At 38.5% G+C, this 12,140-nt stretch overlaps 1 protein-coding gene across 2 annotated transcripts in view; it reads left to right on the top strand.

Annotated features, from left to right (window-relative positions):
- The first annotated feature begins 297 nt into the window (after positions 1 to 297).
- The window catches only part of LOC118401151 (C-Jun-amino-terminal kinase-interacting protein 2-like), a 47,720-nt gene continuing 35,877 nt past the window's right edge, over positions 298 to 12,140 (top strand). The window contains exon 1 of one of the 2 annotated variants that reach the window (XM_052474863.1): positions 298 to 329. Coding sequence is in view for 1 of the 2 variants with exons in the window: in XM_035798423.2 (XP_035654316.1) it covers positions 802 to 866 (65 nt within the window). In the remaining variant the exon portion in view is untranslated. The other variant, XM_035798423.2, reaches the window with a different exon arrangement.

Genomic DNA, 12,140 nt, shown 5'->3' with positions numbered 1-12,140 from the left:
TAATAATGTGATATGCCTACTTTAGCTAAATCAACAAATGAAATGGATTAATCTGGCAATTAAAATATTTTTTACAAAATCATGTACATGTTTGTAAGGCGTTCATGGTGAGATCATTAATAATAAACTAAACAGACACTTAAACTAACACTTAACACATGTAGACGTTTTTAAGCAGTTCAACTGGCACAGGATGTAAACACTATGTCATGTGTCTGTGTCGTTAACGCGTTGGCAGTTTGATGCTGTAGAAAATAAATAGGCGCCATTGACATCCATGTTAATTCATGGTGGTGTTTTATGGCGCGAGGAAGACATTAGGTGACTTGGTAAGACGTATCAGTAGCTTCACGAGGCTTAATTCTGGCACTTATCACCCCCCAAACCTCCCCTCTCTGCACCGCTGCTTTGTTTCACAGGCAACATCACAACAGCATATATTTGACAAGGCAGTCTGCGTGTGTGTGACAAGCTGGCTGGCTGGGCTGGCCGCATCCGGGGCAGATACGATTTGTTTTTGTGATTACCGCATTGTTATTTTTCTCTGTTCGCTGCCATTTCCGGGTCGTAGAGTGGATAGCAGCTCAAGTCAGATTTGATGGTGATGTTGAGTACGTGTATCTGATTTGGCTAGGTCGAGGCCAGGAGCATCTTTAACAGCGTGGGAGTAGGATAGAGGGAGGGAAAGAGAGAGAAACCGCGTTGTCCGTATTGCGTCCGTCTGTCGCGCTCCGCGGTTGTGAATGGACTGCGCTCCCTCAGTGTTTATCTGCAGTCACTTCGAGTCGTTTCTGGAGGAAGATGGCGGACAGGGATGAGATGTTCTCACTCTCCACCTTCCACTCCCTCTCTCCTCCAGGCTGCAGGTAAGACCTCAAACCCGCAGACGGAGCAATGAAGGGTGGCTGGGCATAACTGGTAGGCTATCCTCGAGCGTTCAATTCTGAAGGGAGGAGGTGATACAGGCGGATGTGCGAGGATGGCGTAAACCGTTAGTATGTTTGCCAGTTTTGTTGATATTACCGCATTGTATTATTATCAACATGAGACATAAAGGACTATTGAGTACTGATGATGCTGCTCTACGTCGTTATATAGGTGTATCACTACGTGCAGCGCGTAGCTGATGCTGTGTTGGTTGCTTATGTTTTTGTCTCTCGCTTGATGTGAGTTCGTTTAGAAAATACCCTTGAACTATACACAACACATAACTAACTGCCTTTAAGTGCAAAGGGGAGAGAGGAGGAATGTTCACAGAGAGGACAATATATAGATTTTTGGCGGTCATGTCGTTTGCCTGCCTGGCTGGCGCATTCTCTAGCTCAGATTCAATTACCTCAGAGGCGGAGGGAATGAGGCCCACGCCCTGTTGAGACAAACAGCCCGAAATGGGTGCTGTGAGCTCAGTTACAATAGGCTATAAGATTACACTTTTCCTTTAATATCAAAGCCACAACCTATTGTTGACTGGATAGTTTAACACTTCAGGTCTGTGTTCATGGTTTGGGGTGCTGCTTGAAAACACGTGAACCCTACAGGGCTGGTCATTATTTTGCTATAACATATTAAAATAAGCATATACAATCCTTATCTAAACCTCAACCCCAAAACATTCCAAGTAAATGACAGAAACCAAAAATATATATTTTCATTGTTTATTTAACAAAAGTGGTTTATTTAACAGATTCAGATTTGATGTGTGCAAAAATATGTGAACCCCTTCAGTCAATAGCTTGTGGCACCTCCATTAGCAGCGATAACATGGAGTAAATGTCTCCTATAGCCAGTAATCAGTCCCTGACATCTGTTTTGAGGAATTTTTGCCCAGTCCTTACAGAGCTCAGCCAAGTGAGTGAGGTTTGAGGGGTATCTGGCATGAACTGCACACTTCAGGTCCTGCCACAGCATCTCGATTGGATTTAGGTCAGGACTTTGACTTGGCCAATCCAAAACACAAGTCGTCTTTCTCCTGAGCCATTCTTTGGTAGATTTGCTTTGACTCATTGCCTTGTAGGAAGACCCATTTTCGTCCCAGCTGATGGCTTGATGTTCTGTTCAAGAATCTCCTGGTATAACTCAATTCATGGTTCCCTTAATGATGTGGATCATCCAAGTCCAGAGGAGGAAAAGCAGCCCCAGATCTTGACATTCCCACCACAATGCGTGACTGTTGGGATAAGGTTATTTTGGTGATAGGCAGTGTTTTCGCCACCAAAAAGGTCAATTGGACTCTGGCAGTTAAGACGACCAGTTTGGTTCTTTTTTGACAGCAGAGGCTTCTTCCTAACAACCCTCCCATTGTGATTCAGTGTTTTTCTTGTTGAAGAATGCACAGTTACCTGAGATGCAGCAAGGGAGGTCTGCAAATCTGTAAATGATATGTTTGGGTTGGCTTTTACCTGATTTTATTATTGTTCTTGTGACTCTTGGGGATAATTTGGAAGGGAGTCCACTTCTAGACTGAGTTGCTGACATGTTAAATGCTCTCCATTTGTAAATTATCAGCCTCACAGTGGACTGAGCTCAAACCTTTTTTGAGATGATTTTATAGCCTTCCCCAGACCGATGTGCTCTCATTACCCTCGTCCTGATGTCCTCTGGGATCTCCTTTCCTCTCGGCATAGTGTGCTTTGCATTCACCTGAATGGGTAACACCAAACTGACCAGAGCTGTGTTCGAATACTCATACTAACCATACTATTTGTGACATACATTTTGTATATAGTATGCTTATTGGTCATAGTCTGGATATAGTTAGTATACCAAAAGTTCCCGGATCAAATCAAATCAAATTTATTTATATAGTCCTTCGTACATCAGCTGATATCTCAAAGTGCTGTACAGAAACCCAGCCTAAAACCCCAAACAGCAAACAATGCAGGTGTAAAAGCACGGTGGCTAGGAAAAACTCCCTAGAAAGGCCAAAACCTAGGAAGAAACCTAGAGAGGAACCGGGCTATGTGGGGTGGCCAGTCCTCTTCTGGCTGTGCCGGGTAGAGATTATAACAGAACATGACCAAGATGTTCAAATGTTCATAAATTACCAGCATGGTCGAATAATAATAAGGCAGAACAGTTGAAACTGGAGCAGCAGCACAGTCAGGTGGACTGGGGACAGCAAGGAGCCATCATGTCAGGTAGTCCTGGGGCACGGTCCTAGGGCTCAGGTCCTCCGAGAGAGAGAAAGAAAGAGAGAATTAGAGAGAGCATATGTGGGGTGGCCAGTCCTCTTCTGGCTGTGCCGGGTGGAGATTATAACAGAACGTGGCCAAGATGTTCAAATGTTCATAAATGACCAGCATGGTTGAATAATAGTAAGGCAGAACAGTTGAAACTGGAGCAGCAGCATGGCCAGGTGGACTGGGGACAGCAAGGAGTCATCATGTCAGGTAGTCCTGGGACATACTAAATTAGCCAAAATACAAAGTATACATGTAGTGGACACTATTTCTATGCTTTTAGGGACCATAATGCAATTCTTCAGAAAATGGGCGTGGCATAACTTTTCAGATTTTAAGAAAATGGTGGAAAATATGCATGGGAAGTCCGTCGATAGCGGATACAAATTCTTGCTTTAACTAATTATGACAAATGTTAAGAAAATGTTAACATTTACTCAATTAATGCCTTTCAAATAAGTCACGTTACACATGTTGGCTGAATATTTGTTAGCTTCGCTATCCTTATGAACCTCATAGCATTACAGCAGTATGTACCGGTATGTTAGCTAGTTACCTAATGTTAGTTGGCTACTAATACATTAAACTTGCCAGGCAGTATATTAACTACAGTTGAAGTCGCATGTTTACATACACCTTAGACAAATACATTTAAACTCAGTTTTTCACAGTTCCTGAAATTTAATACTAGTAAAAATTCCCCATCTTAGGTCAGTTAGGATCACCACTTTATTTTAAGAATGTGAAATGTCAGAATAATAGTAGAGAATTATTTTTTTATTTCTTTCATCACTTTCCCAGTGGGTCAGAAGTTTACATACACTCAATTAGTATTTGGTAGCATTGTCTTTAAATTGTTTAACTTGTGTCAAAGGTTTCAGGTAGGCTTCCACAATTTAACTGGTTAACTGCCTCATTCAGGGGCAGAAACACAGATTTTTACCTTGTCAGCTCGGGGCATCCAATCTTGCAGCCTTACAGTTAACTAGTCCAATGCAATAACAACCTGCCTCTCTCATGTTGCACTGCACAAGGAGACTGACTGCCTGTTATGCAAATGCAGTAAGCCAAGGTAAGTTGCTAGCTAGCATTAAACTTATCTTATAAAAAACAACCAATCATAATCACTAGTTAACTACACATGGTTGATGATATTACTAGATATCATTTATTATTTATCCTGTGTTGCATATAATCTGACTGAGCGGTGGTAGGCATTCAAACAGCACTTTTGTGCATTTTGCCAGCAGCTCTTTGTTGTGCGTCAAGCATTGCGCTGTTTATGACTTCAAACCTATCAACTCCCGAGATGAGGCTGGTGTAACCGAAGTTAAATGGCTGGCTAGTTAGCACGCGCTAATAGCGTTTCAAACTTCGCTCGCTCTGAGCCTTTGAGTGGTTGTTTCCCTTGCTCTGCATGAGTAACGCTGCTTCAATGTGGTGGCTGTGATCGTTGTGTTGCTGGTTTGAGCCCAGGGAGGAGCGAGGAGAGGGAGGGAAGCTATACTGTTACACTGGCAAAACTAAAGTGCCTATAAGAACATCAAATAGTCAAAGGTTAATGAAATACAAATGGTATAGAGGGAAATAGTCCTATAATAACTACAACCTAAAACTTCTTACTCATGTTAAAAGGAACTACCAGCTTTCATATGTTCTCATGTTCTGAGCAAGGAACTGAAACGTTAGCTTTCTTACATAGCAGATTTTGCACTTTTACTTTCTTCTCAAACACTTTGTTTTTGCATTATTTAAATCAAATTGAACATGTCTCATTATCTACTTGAGGCTAAATTGAATTTATTGATGTATTATATTAAGTTAAAATAATGTTAATTCAGTATTGTTGTAATTGTAAAAATAAAATAAATAAATCGACCGATTAATCGGTATCGGCTTTTTTGGGCCTCCAATAATCTGTATCGGAGTTGAAAAATCATACATCGGTCGACCTCTAATGTGTTTATATCAGACCAGAGGACATTTCTCCAAAAAGTACGATCTTTGTAGCATACAGTATGGAGCATACAGTATGTTAGTATGGGTATTTGAACACAGCTCAGGTTTCTTAGTCCCGCTCAAACACTTTCCTAACTATCTCTCCTTTGATTGGTTAATTTGGTACCAAATTATTTCCCCACTGGATTCTACTTACCTACTTGATTTTATCAATGCAACCCGGGGTTCACTTATTTTTGCACCTGCACCAATTCCTTTTTAATGTTGTTTTTCTACTACACACATGATTTCCTGTACACCAACATATGGTATTGGTAAATATAAACCTGTTATGTCAGATCAAAAAGACTGGTTCTGATTAAATTATGATTTCATGATAGAAACTAAAATAAATCTGTAATTTCATAAGTGGTTCACATACTTTGAAGCAGCACAGTTTAAGCTTAGTTTAACGCAGTGTAGATCTACATGTGCGCTCTCTGTCAGGCATTTTTTAGATTTGATGCATTCTTAAAGATGCAGCATTCACCTCTATAATCCACTGCTAGGCTGTTGCCACATACATTTCTCTTCAATTGGAAAAACATTATAAATTATGACTCTAGGTGATGATATGAACAGAAATGTTACAGATTATGATACTATTCTGTTTCAAAACCCATGAAGGAGCAGATTCAGTAATGGATCTAATATTAGACACATGTAGGTATTATTTTCATGGATTCAGTTTGAGCATAAACTCTGCTGAAACATATGGTTCCTCTATAACATCCATAAAGCCTTACTTTTGTTAATGTTGCTCATGTCACTTCATGTATTCCAACATTATCTTTGATTTTTATTCTTAAATGGGTGTGTGTGTGTGTGAGGTCCTATCCCACTGGGCACACCATTTCAATGTGGATAATTGGGTAATATTTGGTTGAGATGTTGATCAATGAGATACATTGCTTTCAGAAAGTATTCATACCCCTTGACTTACTCCACATTGTTTTGTGTTACAGCCTGAATTCAAAATTGTTGAAAAAGTGCCTCACCCATCTACACACAATACCCCATAATGACATAGTGAAAACATGTTTTTAGAAATGTTTGCTAATAAATAATGAAATATCTCATTTACATAAGTATTCACACCCCTGAGTCAATACTTTGTAGATACACCTTTGGCAGTGATTATAGCTGTGAGTCTTTCTGGGCAATTCTCTAAAAGCTTTCCACACCTGGATTTTGCAACATTTGCCCATTTATTCTTTTCAAATTCTTCAAGCTCGGTCAAATTGGTTGTTGATCATTGCTAAACAACCATTTTCGGATCTTGCGATAGAGTTTCATGTAGATTTAAGTCAAAGCTGAAACTCGGCCACACAGGAACATTCATTGTCTTCTTGGTAAGCAACTCCAGTGTAGATTTGGCTTTGTGTTTTAGGTTATTGTCCTGCTGAAAGGTGAATTCATCTCCCAGTGTCTGCTGGAAAGCAGACTGAACCAGGTTTTCCTCTATGATTGAGCCTGTGCTTAGCTCGATTCTGTTTTTTTTTTATCCTAAAAGACTTTATGATTACAAGCATACCCATAAACATGATGCAGCCACCACTATGCTTGTAAATATGGAGGGTGGTACTCAGTCATGTGTTGTATTGGATTTGCCCCAAACATAACACTTTGTATTCAGGACAAAAATGTATTTTTTGCAGTATTACTTTTAGAGGTCGACTGATTAATCGGCATGGCCAATTTCAGGTTTTTATAACAATTGATAATCGGCATTTTTGTACGCCGATTACGTTGCACGTCATGAGACTGTGTGGCAGACTGACTACCTGTTACGTGAGTGCCGCAAGGAGCCAAGGTAAGTTGCTAGCTAGCATTAAACTTATCTTATAAAAAAAAATCAATCGTAACATAATCACTAGTTAAGTACACATGATTGATATTACTAGTTTAACTAGTTTGTCATGTGTTGCAAATGATCAATGCGGTGCCTGTTAATTTATCATCGAATCACAGCCGACTTCGCCAAACGAGTGATGATTTAACAAGCGCATTCGCAAAAAACTGTCGTTGCATCAATGTACCTAACCATAAACATCAATGCCTTTCTTAAAATCATTACACAACTATATATTTTTAAACCTGAATATTTACTTTAATTCATGTTAGCAGGCAATATATTAACTAGGGAATTTGTGTCACTTCTCTTGCATTCTGTGCAAGCGGAGTCAGGGTACATGCAGCAGTTTGGGCCGCCTGGCTTGTTGCGAACTGTGTGAAGACCATTTCTTCCTAACCACAAAGACCGTATTTAATTCGAGAATTTTAAATAATTATGACATAACATTGAAGGTTGTGCAATGTAACAGCAATATTTAGACTTATTGATGCCACCCGTTTGATTTAAATACAGAATGGTTCCGTATTTCACTGAAAGAATAAATGTGTTTTCTAAATGATAATTTCTGGATTTGACCATTTTAATGACGTAAGGCTCGTATTTCTGTGTGTTTATTATATTATAATTAAGTCTATAATTTGATAGAGCAGTCTGACTGAGTGGTGGTAGGCAGCAGCAGGCTCGTAAGCATTCATTCAAACAGCACTTTCCTGCGTTTGCCAGCAGGTCTTAGCAATGCGGCAGGGTAGCCTAATGGTTAGAGCATTGGACTAGTAACCGGAAGGTTGCAAGTTCAAACCCCTGAGCTGACAAGGTACAAATCTGTCGTTCTGCCCCTGAACAGGCAGTTGACCCACTGTTCCTTGGCAGTCATTGAAAATAAGAATTTGTTCTTAACTGACTTGCCTAGTTAAATAAAGGTAAACCTTTTTTTTTTTCAATGCTTGAAGCACAGTGCTGTTTATGACTTCAAGCCTATTCACTCCCGAGATTAGGCTGGCAATACTAAAGTGCCTATAAGAACATCCAATAGTCAAATGTATATGAAATACAAATGGTATAGAGAGAAATATTCCTACAACCAGAAACTTCTTAACTGTGAATATTGAAGACTCATGTTAAAAGGAACCACCAGCTTTCATATGTTCTCATGTTCTGAGCAAGGAACTTTAAACTTTAGCTTTTTTTGCATGGCATATATTGCACTTTTACTTTCTTCTCCAACACTGTGATTTTGCATTATTTAAACCAAATTGAACATGTTTCATTATTTATTTGAGACTAAATCAATTTAATGTATGTATTAGATTAAGTTAAAATAAGTGTTCATTCAGTATTGTTGTAAATGTCATTATTATATATATATATATATATAATATAAAGGTATGATTAATTGGTATCGGCTTCTTTTGGTCCTCCAATATCGGTATTGAAAAATCATAGTCGGTCGACCTCTAATTACTTTAGTGCCTTGTTGCAAACAGGATGCCTGTTTGGAATATTTTTTATTCTGTACAGGCTTCCTTCTTTTTACAATTAGGTTATTATTGTGAAGTAACTACAATGTTGTTGATCCATCCTCTGTTTTCTCATCACAGCAATTAAACTCTGTTACTGTTTTGAAGTCAACATTTTCTTCATTGTAAAATCCTTGAGTGGTTTCCTTTCTCTCCGGCAACCGAGTTAGGAAGGACGCTTGTATCAGGGTGTATTAATACACCATCCAAAGTGTGTAATAAATAACTACACCATGCTCAAAGGGATATTCAGTCTTTTTATTTTTTTTATTTCATCCACCAATATGTTCCATTCTTTGCGAGGCATTGGAAAAACCTCCCTGCTCTTTGTGGTTGAATCTGTTTGAAATTCACTGCTCGGCTGAGAGACCTTACAATTATCTGTATGTGTGGGGTACAGAGAGGAGGTAGTCATTCAAAAATCATGTTAAACACTTATTGCACACAGTGAGTCCATGAAACTTATTATGTGACTTGTTATGCAATTTCTTTTACTCCTGAATTTATTTAACAAAAGGGTTGAATACTTATTGACTCAAGACATTTTAGCTTTAGATATTATATTAATTTCTATTTTTTTCACAAAACATAATTACACTGACATTATGGGGTAATGTGTGTAGGTCAGTGTCAAAAAAATCTTTATTTAATCGGTTTTAAATTCAGCCTGTGATACAAGAAAAGGTCAAGGGGTGTGAATACTTTCTGAAGGCACTCGCCCACTCAAAAAGTCAGCCAAACATGAATTGAATTTCCAATGTGTTATCACTATTCTTTCAACCATTTAAAAGCACAACCAAATTCCATTGGAAAAGCAATGTCAGATTTTTGTTGTCACCAAAATGTCTATCAATGCGCTTTCAACCATGTGAAAGCACGGCAAAGTTCAAATGAAATACAACATCAGATAATTTGTTTATTCAAACAACAGATTAATGTGTTATCGCTATGCTTCATCTAATAGCAGAACCAAATGACCTGGATTGCAGTTGAGATTATATTAAAAGTACATGATGCAAGTGAACAATTCCGTTTGTGGTTCTGCACAGATTACAGCAATTGCGAAGCGCTCCACAGACCTGTGACGACCTAAGCATGCTACCTTGAACCTGCACACTTTTTTTTATATAGTCCAATATTTACTTGTGTATTGAGGGATGGGGACAGTGTATAAACTGAGCAATATAATACGATTCTGGTAGCAGCAGTTGTGATGTGTGTGGGTGTATGCATATGAGTGAGTGCATGTGTGCTAAGGTGCAGAGAATCCTAGCAGGTGGTCAGTCCAGTTCAAGTGTACAGCAGTCTGATGGCTTGTAGATAGAAATGGTCTCCGAGTCTGTTGGTATCAGTATTTCTTCCTATATGTTTACATAAGAATAAAAGTATACAGTAACCTGCAAAATGTGGCCATGGATGTGTTACTCATTTTTAAGGATGAATGTTACATTAATTTGTAAGAGCCTTAACTTGAGGCTTTTTGCTGTATTACGCAAGTAATATTGAATTGTGTTTGGTTGACAATACAACCAAATATCACCATTTTAAAGTAGATATACCTACTGTTGGATAGTTCAATCTGAGCCACTGGCTTAATCCTATTCTTAAACTTGTTGGGAGACGTGAATCCAACATATAATTTGTTAACTTGTCGACAAGTTAATAGTCTATTTATTATTTTGTACTCCCTGACAAAGGCCATGCAGCCAAAACGTGTCAATTTTAAAACTTTGTTTCCATTGAACATGCCATACAAATTAAGGCATTTTGATTAATTATGAGAAGTGCTTTGTTCCTTTCTTTTTGATGACTGATTTACACCTTTTATCAAAGTGTACCTTCTGTCTACCAACACCTACTATTGTGTACCTTAGCGCTTCCCTTCTTTTTTTCCCCAACACTTTTTTTCCCCTGCAGGCTATTTATTATATTTCAAAAGTGATATTGATTTGTGTTTCAATGCAACCAAATATCAACATTTGAAGGATATTTATCTTCTACTTGGATAGTTCCATCTGTGCCACTTACTGGCTGGCTTTAATTCCAGTCTGTCTAGAAATGTAATAAATTATATGTTGGATTCATCATATGTTGGTCTCCATCTCAACCAAAAATCTATGTTATAGAACTAAATGAAATCAAACTTGAAATGCACTTTAAATAAAGGTTGATTTGATTTATACCAATTCCTTAATGAAAACTTTTGGTTGAGATGGAGATTTGAATCCAACATATAAATTATTAGTTTGTAGACAAAGTGCAATTAAAGCTAGACTAAGTCAGTGGTACAGATGTATCTTCTGCTTGGATAGTTCCATCTCCTTCAAATGTTGATATTTGGTTGCGTTGACAACCAAACACAATTCAAAATCATGACATTTTATATCAACCAGAGCTTGAAACCTTAGGCCTTATTGTATAGTCTATTTTATGTTGAATTGAAACAATAGCGGTTGATGACTTTGCAAATGCTATATAGGCTGAAATAGCATTGTTGATAATATGAGTGATAAAGTATGGTCACATTTCATTTGATCTGTTAAACCTACCCTTTGGAATGACTTCAATAGCAACAGTGTCTACTTAGTTTAAGTAGAGATCTCTCAACAATCATTCTCATTATAGCTCATTGGTAATAGTCTGTCAAAGTTCATAGCTATGCTAGACTGGGATTGGTTAAAACCCTGGATGGAAGGCCAAATGGTAGCTGTAAATCAATTCTCCAGTAGGGGGTGCTGTCTAGCCTGTTTTTTTTCTGATTGTGGATATGACAGATCTGTTTTTCATAGGTAAAAATTCAAACATATTTTGTTGAAATGTGGTTACCATGATGACAGAATCCGGTGGTTGAAATTTCACCCTTAAAACAACAGTTGATTAATTTTATAATTACTTTTTCAAATCCAATGTATTTTTTAAAAGATTCTACGTCACATAAGGTTGACAAATTACGCTGACATGTATTGATTCAACCAGTTTTTGCCCAGTGGAATGAGTCATTAGTCATCTACATCACCATCTCTTACAGAAAGATAAAGTGGGAGTGGAGCTGAAAGGAGCCACCCCCCCTTTTGATGATTAGAATTTATAAGAATACACAGGACTAATTCTATTGTTCATTCTATTCTAAGGCTGCTCCTCCTGAGTGGAGTTCTGGAATCATGAGTGGAGTTGGACTCCTCAGAGACCTGGCAGCGCTAGATTCACCTCCCAGAATTGAGAGCTAGCTACACACTTAGAAAAAAGGGGTACGAAAGGGTTCTTTAGTTGTCCCCATAGGATAACCCTTTTTGGTTCCAAGCGTTCTACCTGGAACCTAAAGGGGTTTTGCATGAAACCCGAAAGGGTTCTTCAAAGGGTTCTCCTATGGGGACAGCCGAAGAACTCATTTAGGTTCTAGATGGAGTTAAGAGTGTAGACTGCAATCCCATTAGCAACACACATGCCACGCCTTGGGCTGTTACAGTGGCCGTGTTACTGCCACATCTGCGTTGATGAGTCATGACCGCAGTCAAATTCCATGTGATTGTTTAGTCATGGTAACTCGGCTTCTCCAAAACTGTGCTCTGATGCCGCTGATGGACAATAGTA

Source organism: Oncorhynchus keta, chromosome 22, assembly GCF_023373465.1.
Source record: "Oncorhynchus keta strain PuntledgeMale-10-30-2019 chromosome 22, Oket_V2, whole genome shotgun sequence".
Taxonomy (NCBI): domain Eukaryota; kingdom Metazoa; phylum Chordata; class Actinopteri; order Salmoniformes; family Salmonidae; genus Oncorhynchus; species Oncorhynchus keta.
The sequence above is the reverse complement of the archived record's forward strand: the minus strand, read 5'-3'. Positions and strand labels throughout refer to the sequence as shown.